The sequence below is a fragment of the Triturus cristatus genome, chromosome 7, assembly GCF_964204655.1.
Source record: "Triturus cristatus chromosome 7, aTriCri1.1, whole genome shotgun sequence".
In the NCBI taxonomy this organism is placed as follows: Eukaryota; Metazoa; Chordata; class Amphibia; order Caudata; family Salamandridae; genus Triturus; species Triturus cristatus.
In genome coordinates this window covers 126,306,753-126,319,911 of record NC_140590.1, presented here as the reverse complement: position 1 = coordinate 126,319,911, position 13,159 = coordinate 126,306,753, and the positions used below count along the sequence as shown (strand labels likewise).

General features: G+C 43.6%; 1 protein-coding gene across 4 annotated transcripts in view; it reads left to right on the top strand.

Moving 5' to 3' along the window:
• Positions 1-13,159, top strand: part of LOC146809013 (sialic acid-binding Ig-like lectin 14) — a 523,779-nt gene that overhangs the window by 208,552 nt on the left and 302,068 nt on the right. For all 4 annotated transcript variants that reach the window (XM_085615806.1, XM_085615807.1, XM_085615805.1 and 1 more), the window contains exon 4: positions 8,991-9,293. In XM_085615806.1, the coding sequence (XP_085471932.1) occupies positions 8,991-9,293 (303 nt within the window). The remainder of the gene's footprint in view (positions 1-8,990; positions 9,294-13,159) is intronic.

The following is a 13,159-nucleotide window of genomic DNA, read 5'->3' as shown; positions in this document are numbered from 1 at the left end:
CAGGAAGGCAGAATATTATTAATCTATTATCCTGGCCGCCGACAACAAACAAAAGGAAACTTTCCGGATCCTAATGGAGTTGAGACAGTCACAAGCACAGAAACCCCCGGGCTGCACCGATGACTACAACAAGTTCCAATCCTACATTCTGCACAAAGTCAATGACATCTTGTCGGTCATCCACCACACCCTAGCCGTCCACTTTCCTCCAGTGACCGACCCCACACCGCCTGCCTACGACAAACCCCTCACCACCTTCCCTAAGCTAAACCAGGAATCCCTGAGCCTCCTAATGGGCCGCATCAAATCAGGGTCACCAGCGGATCCCTGCCCCCTATGGCATTCCATGGGGTGGAGAGTGAGATCCTTAACCTGCTAAATCAATCTCTGGAAATTGGCTATGTCCCGTCCAACTTTAAAGAATCTAGAGTCATACCCCTGTTGAAAAAAACTGGGGCAGATACAGCGAATCTTAAAAACTTGAGGCTAATTTTCCAGCTCCCTTTTCTGGCAAAGGTGCTGGAACAACATGTGCTGAAAACCCTATCCCACAACATAGAGAGAAACCAGCTTATCCAAATGAAACAGGCAGGATTCAGGGATCACCACAGCACTGAACTGGTAATGCTGGTGATAGAGATCAGGGTGTGTATAATATTCCCACTACCACAGATAGAGTAATCTCATAGTTACACGCACATACATTCATCATACGCTAGGGCCCATTTCACTAACATACGCTCAAATACTCTACCAGCAGCAATAAACCTGTGGAAAGAAAACTCCTAATCACCCTGCATCTATATCGAGGTCGATAAGACCTGGTTATTGAGACTGTCCATAAACATAATCTATACAACCTATACGAATAATCAAAATATAATACACAATAATTGACAAGAAATAATATCCAACACCATGTTCAAGTTATATTGCTTTATCTAAAATTAGTCAAAGGAAATCAAGCAGCATAAATCATTTTTCTCATAGTTACCTATTCTAGCTAATGTCAGAACGGGTCAGGACAAGTCTCTCGGTAAAGTCTCTCAAGACGAAGTCCCTTCAGCATCAATCCTCAGCAACGCAGATTCGGTACGCGGCAAAGGCAAATGGCAAGTGGCAAGACCCTCTCTAGGCTAACAATTCTTATACTGAATCGAACAAAAGAAAGATACAAAGAAAAGTTGTAATGTCCGCTGGACCGCTGAGCAGAGCGAGAAGGAAAGGATGTAACATTGCTACATTCGGAAATCTCCGCTCAGGAAAAATCACAAAATAAAGACTACGGAACAGGAACCAAGAATCTCAAATGTATCTGTTAGTTCTACTTCTCCTCGGCAATGAGACCAATGCTCAGAGTCTTTCTCTAAGGCTCCTTTGTTTTCCCAAGGCTGCCAAGGACGTTCCATTTCACTCGAAGATTACCCCGGCTGCTGATGTCCTCACGGAAAATTTCATAAGGCAAGCAAGGACTGTGGTCAGCTGACTTCAGGACCATATTCAGCAGGGCTCTCTTCCATCACAGTTTTCTATTCTCAACTCGAGGCCAGGCTTACGAAATCGGCCATCTTTAACTAGGCCACCATAGGCCACAATAGACCATCTTAATTGAAAGAAACAAAAACAACGTTACCACAGCATAGTGATTAAACAGTGTTAACCCCACTAATACCCTTATGTGTATGCATCTATCTAGCACTTGCAACATAGAAAAGCATTATTCGGAAAGCGTTTTGTGCTAAAAAATAAACAGCACATAGCAACGTTTAAACATGAAAACACGCACGTTATTGTTAAACAGCACATTTATGCGCACCCACGTGTAACTCTCTCTTGTTAGGACAAACGGATTGATTAATATAAACACACTTGCACAAGACAAATAATTAATCACTAGTAATTAGAAAATTAATATGACAAATAGACATGCCAGAGCTTCAAAAACCAGCGAATTTTCAAACAGAAAACTCTGCTCCAGCAATGGCAGTGTTGGACAAACTCAGACTGATGGTGGATAACAAGAAGCCATGCACCCTGGTCCTGCTAGACCTGTCCGCTGCATTCGACACAGTCAGCCATAACCAACTCCTGTTGCGGATGAGGGAGCTAGGCATCCAGGAGCTAGCATTCCAATGGCTTGCGTCCTTCCTATCAGGCCGATCTCAAAGGATCCAACTGGCCGACCAGGTGTCAGATTTGGGTGAAATAACGTGCGGCATCCCTCAAGGTTCGGCGCTGTCCCGCCTTCTTTTCAATGTCTATCTCCAGCCCTTGGTGGCCGCCTTAACCAATATGGAGTGTCAAGTCTTTAACTATGCGGACGACACTCAAATCATCATCCAGATCGACAACTCTCCCACGGCCCATGTATGGATGCAGAATATTCTGAAGAACACAGTCAACTGGATGACAGCCAATTCTCTCAAAATCAACCCCGACAAAACCGAGTTGTTGGACATTACCACCGATATCAACCCTTGGAGTGACCTTTTTTGGCCACAAGAGCTTGGTCTTACCCCCAAGCCAGCCCCAGTTGTAAAGAGTCTAGGCATAAAAATTTACGCCAAGTTCTCCATGTCCCACCAGGTTTCTACCGTGATGGGAACATGCGTGGGCTTGCTGAGACAGCTACGGAGACTTGCCCCCCATCTCTCATCTACGGCACTCCGTATGGTAGTGTCAGCAACGATCATTTCACGCCTAGATTATAGGAATTCTCTGTATATTGGCCTCCCGGAGAACCTGCTAACAAAGCTCCAGGTAATCATGAACAATGCTGCAAGACTGATTTTCAGGCTCCCAAGGCGGGCTCATGCTACCCCCCTACTGCAGCAGCTTCACTAGCTCCCGATCAAGCAGAGAACCAGATTTAAGGGTCTATGTATTGGCCACAAAGCCATCCACGGTCTCGCCCCAGCATTTATCAAGGAACGCCTGGTAAATTACGTGCCAGGGCACTCCCTCCGGTCTTCGAATACGGGTTTGCTGGCCTGCCCCCGCTTCAACTTCACCTCCAAAGGGGGCAGAGCCTTCTCTACAACCATTCCTCAACTTTGGAATAAGCTACCGCCAGATCTTTGTAAAGAACCAGTCCTCCTCCCATACAGGAAGAAACTAAAAACACTCCTTTTTACTGAAGCTTGGGGCACATATTAGGCCAAGTTGGACGCACACTCCTGCAGATGTGCCGAGTTTGGGCTCTCTCTCATAGCGCTTGGAGACCAGTAGGTGATTACGCGCTTTAGAAATCCCAATAAAAAAATGTTAAAAAAAATTGGTTTTCAATTGCTCTGTTTGTGCTTAAACAGTTAACCAACATTATATGGAGGAAAGTCTTTTGCTTTGTGCCTTTGCAACAAGGGGTTAACCCTAGGTTTTCTCTTTGAAACTGAGTTTTACCTAATAAAGCACTGGTTTCCCAACTTTGTGAGAGACCATACCTTGTCAATGATCTACTTTGGACTTTTTTGAGCTATTTATTTCTTGCTTCTAATATTTTTCCAGTTTTATTTCATGAGTGCCACATGCAATATTCTCCCAAACATGCTGTGCTGCTTGGGCAAAGCTACCAAAGAGTTTCTTGGATCTCTTACAAACTCCTGTTTTGCCAATAACAATTAGATAGTATTAACTTAGTGGGGTGTTAGACCTGTCAGCCTTAGGGTGGTCTTCCCCCAAATCATTTGCCTTACTCCTCCATTTTTGCTGCTCTTATTTTTGTTGGCCTAAGGACTCTAAGCACTTTACAACTGCTAAACACACACTCCCTAACTCATGGTATTAATGGCTTACACCTAATTGGCACACTTACTTTATTTATAAGCCCCTAGTAATGTGGTACTGCACATACCCAGAGCAGGTACAATAAATGCTACTGGTGGGCCTGCAGCACGCATTGTGTAACCCACTTAAGTAGCCTGTCAATCCTGTCTCAGGCCGTCCATTACGGCCTTTGTGTGCCATTTTCCACTGCCATTTTGATGGATAAACCTTTGCCAGACCTAATCCTTCCTTTTTTAATACACATTTCAGCCCTAAGTTAGGCCCTAAACAGCCTATAGGGCATGGTGCAGTATATGTAAAGGTTTACATGTCGTAGTAGTGAAAAACTCTTAAATTCATTTTTCACTACCGCAGGGCCTACTTCCCCCCCTAGGATAACATGGGGCTACTTTATCATCTTTTATAACAGATAACTTTCAATTGAGAGCAAGTAGGAATGTTGAGTTTGGTGTCTAAAGAATTGTAATTTATAACCTTCTTTAATGGTAAAGTCAGATTTGAAGTCACAATTCTGAAAACATTACTTTTAGAATGTTGGCTTTTTCTTGTCATACGCATTTGGCACCTGCAGCCTGTATCCTGGGTTACATGAATAGGTGTAGCTGGCAGTTGGTCTTTGTGTATTGAACCCACACAGTGAGACACAGGGGGAATAGGTGCTGGGAGAATTGGGCATCTCTGACTTGATGAACGGGAGGAGCTGTCACCTACCATACTTAGACATCACAAAGCCTTTACCTGAGAACACACAAAAGGTTTGACACTAAACTCTTGTGCCCCCAGACAAGCTGAGGCCATGGCAGGGAGGCAGGAAATTCCAAACACCTCTGGAGTGGAAACCTTCAGAACGTGTTCCTACTTCAAATCTAGGACCAGCTATAAATATTGGACACATGGTCCCAGCTTTTCAGTACACTTCTGGAACTGTGGGAGACTCAGAATGACTGCTGTGCTCCTCTTAATAAAGAATTGCTATTCTGTTGCACTGAAGCCTGCTACCCTGCCTCTAAAACTGAAAAGGACTGGACCTGCATCTGGAGCCCAGAACCACCAGAGTGACAGAGGCTTGTTGGCTGGCCTCCTCATCAGAGCCCCGGGGACAGAAAAGGCTCAACCACCTTGAAATCAGCACCTGGACTCTTTCTACTGTGAATCTTACCCCTCAATTGGTGTCAACCCACTCCTGGATCCTTGGAAGTGGGCCTGAAGGTGCTCAGCCAGCTCAGCTGTCATCTCTTGGGCAGAATGGATAAAGTTCCTTGCATCAGAATTGTCACAGCAAGATGCATCCACCATGCAGGACCCCGGAGCTTCTTGGAACTGCTGCTGTGCAAAGAATCCATAATGCGAGACCTCACATCGCAGTCTGCAGGTCCTCGGACCATCTGCTGTGTGACGCAGCCTTGATGCAGAACCTCGCATTGCAGCTTCACAACTCCTCAGAACCGCTGCTGCATGAGGCATCTTGACACAGGAGCTTGCACCTGCTGCTGCGTGACTTATCCTTAACGCGAGACCTCGCAGTGCTCCACAATCAGGATTTAAAGTACTCTCTTCCACTGGCCTACCCTGCTCCCTGTATCTGGCCCTCTCTTCATCATGCTCGGCCTGAACTTGTGACTTTGTTCCAGGCCAGCTTGACTAGATAACTTCAGTTGGTGCTTTCTGATTTTAGCTGGAGGTTAATTTGGATCAAGAGAGTGATAGAAATTCCAGGGGTGTTGCCAGTTAATGATTGGCTGAGGGGTAGTTTCTTTGCGAAACTAAAGGTTTAAATTGGTAGAAGAAATGTGTTTTTCAGTCCCCTGGCACCACCAGAAATCAATCTTTTGTTTTATGCATCATGAAGTTTGAATTCTTCATATGGACGGTTCTGCTGGTGATGCTGTCAGTTTTGTACATATATTTTCAGTCTAGAAGTATTGATTCGAAAAAGACACAAATTGGGGTAATGTGTCTAAATAATTAAGTATGATGGACACATTGAGTAATAGATTGACAGGGCACTCTGGGGGGAAAACAGGAGGTCAGACATGTGTTGGGTATTCGAGTGGGAAGAATATTTCCATATTCAATGTTTGAGGGAACCATAGCTTATTCATCAGGTTAAAGTCAGCACTGTAGAGAAGATGCCACATGTTCTGTACCTCTGTCTGTGTCAGTGACCCTGTGACTCAGCACATGACGTAAATAACACTTTCTCAACTTCAAAGAGCCCAAGAGTAACTATTCCCCACCTTCCGCTAGAGATTTCCTAGAGTGTGATCAGTTGAGAAATTCTGGCCACTAAAACCCTTTTCCACAAATAATATCTTCAGTTAGCTGTCAATAGGCTGCTGTCCTTGTCATTTGTTTATCATGTAGAGTAATGGTGGAAGCCTACTAGTCACCTGTAAAGTTCCACTTCCATGCAGTAACCCAGATCCTAGCTCTCATATCCCAAGTGTAAGGTGTGCCTTTTAGTTTATGTAGCCTGTGTGGCACATGGATGCTATGCATGAGTGAACCAGAGACCCATTGCCTGTTCCGCAGTAAAAGATGGAGGTGAGGTTGTTTTCCTAAACATGTCAGTTTATTGCTGATGTTCCTGAAGCTGGAAGAGGAGACCTAGACACTGAAGAGGGGAGAAGAATCAAGGTTCCTTTAGAAATTCGATTAGGCCTTTTGGTGAGAGGAGTTGTTGATCAGTCTTCCTGAAGCACTGCTGTTTGGCAGTGGTGGGGGTGAAAGGTGTGACTGCAGTCTTGCCGTGTATGTTGTAAGGTTGTTTAGGTGAGGCCAGGCTTTTGTTATTTTCCTGATCGCTACACATTGTGGAGGATGATAGCAGATGCAGAAAGCCTATTCTTTGTGCCTCTGTTGGTGGTACTTCAGGCTGGAGACTACACTGCTTTGAGGAGAATCACTGTACACAAAGGGTATGTCTGATGAATGCTTTGACTGTAAAAAAGTCTTAGACTCACCTGGTATTCCAGTGACAAGGTATGGAGTGCTCGGCAGAGTGGTCAGAGAACTGCTGTGCAGCCAGAGGTGGTGTCTGCCTGACAGCCAGCTTTCCTGAGGGGAGGAGGCCTCACATTCAGTTTTGTCATGCTGGAAGATACTGTTCACATGACATGAAGTAAGCCTTACTTTTAGAAGAAGGAAGGGAACTGCCAACTCTGCATGAGGTGCAGCTGTCCTAGAAAGTAAGATGCAGCAAGCTCCCTGCGCCATTGGGGTCTGCCAGGAGAAGAAAGATGGAAGAGAGTAATCCAGGAGCCCCAGGAATGGTGGGCGCCTGACTGGAACTGGAGATGGGTACCATGAAGTGTGCTTGTGGCCAATTGTGCCACTTTGACCGAGAAGTGCACCCACAGCAATCCTTGCGTCTGTGAGCAGGAAGTGCACCCGTAATAATCCTCACCACCGTTAAGAATGTGCTTGTGGCTGTCCATCATTCCACTTTGGCCCACCCCTTTTTAGGTGGTGTGTCTCACCCGCAACATTTCACTATGTGACTTAGAAACATGTCTGAAGCTCAAAGGGACCTGCCCGTCCCGTAGGGCCCAAATTACTCCAAGTACCCATGTTTGTGCCAGAAGACCTCGGTTGGCACCACAGCTGCCCTCTCTCATGCAGCCAGCCTTGGCTGGACTCCTGGGAAATGCACATCACCTTCCAGAAGCCGAAGCAACTGAAGACACCTGATGCTGGTTCCATGCTGGCTGCAATTGCAACACCGACATGCTTATGGCGAGAGGCTAGAGGAGTCTGTACTGAATTGAGCACTGCTTATGGTGAGCAGGGAAAACCTGCACTTGAGCATTGATGTGTGCTGCATTGACACACTGACCCTGGGGGGAACCAGCCTAGCCTCACCAGAAGAGGGACATGCGCGGAAAAGAAAAGGATGGGTGAGATCATTCCATGCAGTAGTCATAGCACAAGTTACTTTGGGCTCTGAGATGGCGCACCCCCCGAAAACCTAACTGAGTGGCCAGTGGCTGCTCGCCATCACTAACAGTGTGAAATGCTTAAGGGGCTGTACTTGATCCACTTTGCAGAGCCATAGTAGAACAGACCTAGGGGCATCAGATGCAGACTACTCCGTGCCCTTATGATTAAGGACCAATAGCCCATGATTGCCCCCGGTGCCCCCGAATAGCTTCTGATAATTGCATATATTGCCTGTCCTTTCCTCGGGTTTTTAACTCACTATTGCTTCTTGTTCTATCCCACATTTACTGCCTCTGTCATCTCTTTTCTCCCCCCCCTGCTTTGCCCTTTATTTCTACCATATTTGTTTTACAGCCACTATATCCTTAACTCACTGATTACTTTCTTTCAGGGAAGGGGTGTTCTATTCACAAAGGCATCTTGGTTTACATGGTTTACATAGTCCTCTGGTATTGTTTTAGATATTCTTCCATGCCTTTGTAAACTGGCCCCAAAATCCTAAAATGGGAAAATACATCAAATAGAATGGACTGTGCCCTCTTTGCATGCAAGAGCGCGTACAAGAGTACTCCTGTTGGACCACTTCCGGCACTCATAGATGCTCTTGCGTTTTGGTCTCTAACCGTGCTTAACTAAGAGATTCGAAGTAGTCACAGGGTACAGTAAACAACAATACTGACTTACCAAAGCAGTTCATTCTTAGAATCAGACTCACCATCACATTCTGGGACAGATTTATTTTTGTCGATAACCTAAAAGGGAGCTTCTGTCTACATACCCTCATTACACTACAGGGGCACGTTCAGGTAAATACACTTCCACAATTTGCTACTTTGCCTGGGGAAGTGCATAGAAGGCACATCATTACAGAACCATTCTAAATGGGGAATATTGCATTCATCGATTCAGTTTCCCCGGTTCCTGGACACAGTTTGCATCCAAGTTGTGATTAGGGTCTGACCTGAAGCAACAGCCTTATGTGTGACTTCGAGCCTGGTTAAGACGCAGCAGTGTTTGATTCTAGTCCCCAACTTTGAAGTGCCTCTCACTGATGTTTAAGGATCCCTTTATTATATGGTATTTTGAACAGCATGACAGTGTCCTTTGGGTTCAAGCCTGTTGCTGCAGAGGACCTGTGTTACCATCACAAAAGGAAAGTATGCTTGCTTATTATTTAGGATATATTATTCATTTATTCAGCATACAATTATTGTTGTAGATAGTATTCACTATTTTGCAACACTAACTCTACAATTGTTTGTATTCAGTCGATCCGCCCAACCCAGAATTGTATGGCTACAGAGATGAAATCACAGAAGGAGAGACTGTGACCCTAGAGTGCAAAACCACTCACAGCTGCAACGTACATCCACCAACAATCACCTGGAGCCCTGAGCATGGAAGAATCACCGTGGAGCACAAGGACCTTAAAGAAGGGACATGGGAAGTGACGTCAAGACACACATTTACTGCCTCTCACCATCTCCATGGGAGACATGTGACCTGCAGTGTGCAATATGTACAGGGAATGGGATCGAAGACGAAAAAAACTCCCCGCTTCAATGTGCTATGTAAGTATCATGATGACCACCTAAGCTACTGTGTTGGGTTGAAGGCACTGAAACTAATACTTTATCACAGCAAGGGAGAGTTGTAGGGTGTTATCGGGCTCACGCCTGTCCTTATTTAGATATACATGTTACATATACATGGCATGATACCCTCTGGGCTCTGCTATCTGCCTACTTGGCTATTAAGCACGTCGTTATATAGGATCTGGGTTGGTACCAATTAGCCAAGCAGTACTAGGTAAATAATATTCCTTCCACACGTGTGTTTTTGTGTCACTTTTGCATGTTGTGCTGATTGAATGGTTAAAAAAAAAAAAATAATCACCTCATCCCTCTTTTTGATTATTGTCTTGGATAGCTATATATGCTTTTAATGAATATCCTGGGTTGGCCGTACCCTGGCTTTCCAGAGTGAAAAGTTGAGACGACCCTCACCCCTTGTTTACTAATGTATACACAACACCATGTTTCTACTTTCTTTTATCCATAGGATTGTTTCACCTAATGGCACCAGTGGATGGGTAGGTACTCTCTTCATTTGTTATATCTATGCATCCTCAGCACTTACTACATGCAATGAAGCGATACAGAGACAGAGCCCTGATGAATGCCTTAGACCCATGTGAAGTAAGAGGCACAAACCTGTTGGCATGAAATGTACTCACATACAGTGATGCATACAGGTCATTATACCAAGTAATGCCTTCTGCATTTACCCGTTGGAAATTTTTTAATAAACCTAGGATACCTGAATAAAGGACACTTTAGTGGTTTATCCTGTGGTTTTTTAACTTACAAACTGAACCTAAACACTGTCCTGAAAAGAAAAGAAATATCTAAGAACTCTCTCAGGTTAAGCCCCAATCTGAGGTCGAGTCCGCCCTGGTAGTAACAAGCATTTACAATGCAACAGGTCTCGCATTTGTAAATTTTAGAGCTATCGTACACTAAAACTACGGACCCAAATCACTCCATTCCAATGCTCGCAAGACTCCAAGATTACATCAGGTGTGATAATGTAATGTCAGCACGTATTTGTTATCTTAGCTCATCCTGCTATCCTTACACACTTGGAATATAATGTGACATTTATTCAGAATTAATAAGGGCAGAAGTTACAACTAAAAAAACTGCCTGCAGCACTGAGCCCATATACACTATAAGACGAGCATATTTTCAAATACAAATGCTGAGTTTTAAGCACGACGGCGTGCTTGTCTACAAAATCAGGAATTTTCACGCTCGCTGCTAACATCAGCTGCGATAGTAATTACGAGCCAAATCACTCCATTCCAATGCCGCAAAATAAAGACAGCTAAACCCTTCTAGTAAAATAAATACAACGACCTAAATAGCAGTACAACTCTTCCCGAAAAATAAATTAAAACAAAATAAATAGCAGAAATGGACCATCGTACACTAAAACTACGGACCGAAATCACTCCATTGCAATGCTCGCAAAACTCCAAGATTACACCAGGTGTGATAGTGTAATGTCAGCACGTATTTGTTATCTCAGCTCATCCTGCTATACTTACACACTTGGAATATAATGTGACATTTATTCAGAATTATTACGGGCAGAAGTTACAACAAAAAAAACTGCCTGCAGCACTGAGCCCATATACACTATAAGACGAGCATATTTTCAAATACAAATGCTGAGATTTAAGCACGACGCCGTGCTTGTCTACAAAATCAGGAATTTTCATGCTCGCTGCTAACATCAGCTGCGATAGTAATTACGACCCAAATCACTCCATTCCAATGCTCGCAAATCTCGCAGATTACATCAGGTGTGATAGTATAATGTCAGCACGTAATTGTTATCTCAGCTCATCCTGCTATCCTTACACACTTGGAATATAATGTGACATTTATTGAGAATTAATAAGGGCAGAAGTTACAACTAAAAAAACTGCCTGCAGCACTGAGCCCATATACACTATAAGACGAGCATATTTGCAAATACAAATGCTGAGTTTTAAGCACGACGCCGTGCTTGTCTACAAAATCAGGAATTTTCACGCTCGCTGCTAACATCAGCTGCAATAGTAATTACGACCCAAATAACTCTATTCCAATGCTCGCAAAACTCGCAGATTACATCAGGTGTGATAGTATAATGTCAGCACGTAATTGTTATCTCAGCTCATCCTGCTATCCTTACACACTTGGAATATAATGTGACATTTATTGAGAATTAATAAGGGCAGAAGTTACAACTAAAAAAACTGCCTGCAGCACTGAGCCCATATACACTATAAGACGAGCATATTTTCAAATACAAATACTGAGTTTTAAGCACGACGGCGTGCTTGCCTACAAAATCATGAATTTTCCCGCTCGCTGCTAACATCAGGTGCGATAGTAATTACGACCCAAATCACTCCATTCCAATGCTCGCAAAACTCGCAGATTACATCAGGTGTGATAGTATAATGTCAGCACGTAATTGTTATCTCAGCTCATCCTGCTATCCTTACACACTTGGAATATAATGTGACATTTATTGAGAATTAATAAGGGCAGAAGTTACAACTAAAAAAAATGCCTGCAGCACTGAGCCCATATACACTATAAGACAAGCATAGTTTCAAATACAAATGTTTAGTTTTATGCACGACGGCGTGCTTGTCTACAAAATGATGAATTTTCACGCTCACTGCTAACATCAGCTGCGATAGTATAGTTACAGCACGAAATTGTAACATGAAATCATCCTGCCGTCTTTACATACTTAGAACATGGGATGAGATTCGAGAGGGATTAATAAAGTTAGAGCTTGCAAGTATAAAACACCCGAAAACAGTGAGCCCATGTGGTTACAACAACAAAACAGCACCAAAGGCTAAAGTGATGTTCCTTATAACACGAGCACAGTTGTAAATAAGAAACGTTTGTTTTGGGCAAATGTATACCATTTTACACATCAACACGCTTCATGCTCGCTGCTGATATCAAGTATGGTCGTATATTTACGGGACTTCATTCACACATCAAATCATCCTGTTATCCTTACGAAGTCAGTACATGGTGTGCCATTTGTTATATATTCATAAAGGCACAAGGCACAACTATAAAAGAGCCTGAAGCATTGCGCCCATGTACACTATTATTCAAGGGTTTCCTACCCGCATCCACGCTAGGCGCACACAGCCACTTCGCAGTGCCCTTCAATTGGGAATAAAGTGTGAAAAGGGTAAAAAATCGGAAGACAGAAAGTCTGGTATGGTGTCAAGCGTCAACTTGTTTGTGACAGCTGAGAACCGAAACCAGGCCAAGATAATGAAGTACATTAAGATGGGCAGTATAGATTGTAATCTCTTCGTTCCCAGCTTCAAAGACATGCAAATGAAGACACAGAGTGATGCGAAAGGTATTTTCCATTCCAATGCCGCAAAGTGAAGACAGCCAAACTCCCGGGAAAATAAATAAAAATAAACCCAAAAGCAGAAACGGACCATCGTACACTAAAATTACGACCCAAATCACTCCATTCCAATGCCGCAAAATAAAGACAGCTAAACCCTTCCAGTAAAATAAATACAACGACCTGAATAGCAGTACAACTCTTCCGGAAAAATAAATTAAAACAAAATAAATAGCAGAAACGGACCATCGCACACTAAAACTACGGACCCAAATCACTCCATTCCAATGCTCGCAAGACTCGCAGATTACAGCAGGTGTGATAGTGTAATGTCAGCACGTAATTGTGATCTCAGCTCATCCTGCTATCCTTACACACTTGGAATATAATGTGACATTTATTTCAAATTAATAAGAGCACAAGTTACAACTAAAAAAACTGCCTGCAGCATTGAGCCCATATACACTATAAGACGAGCATATTTTCAAATACA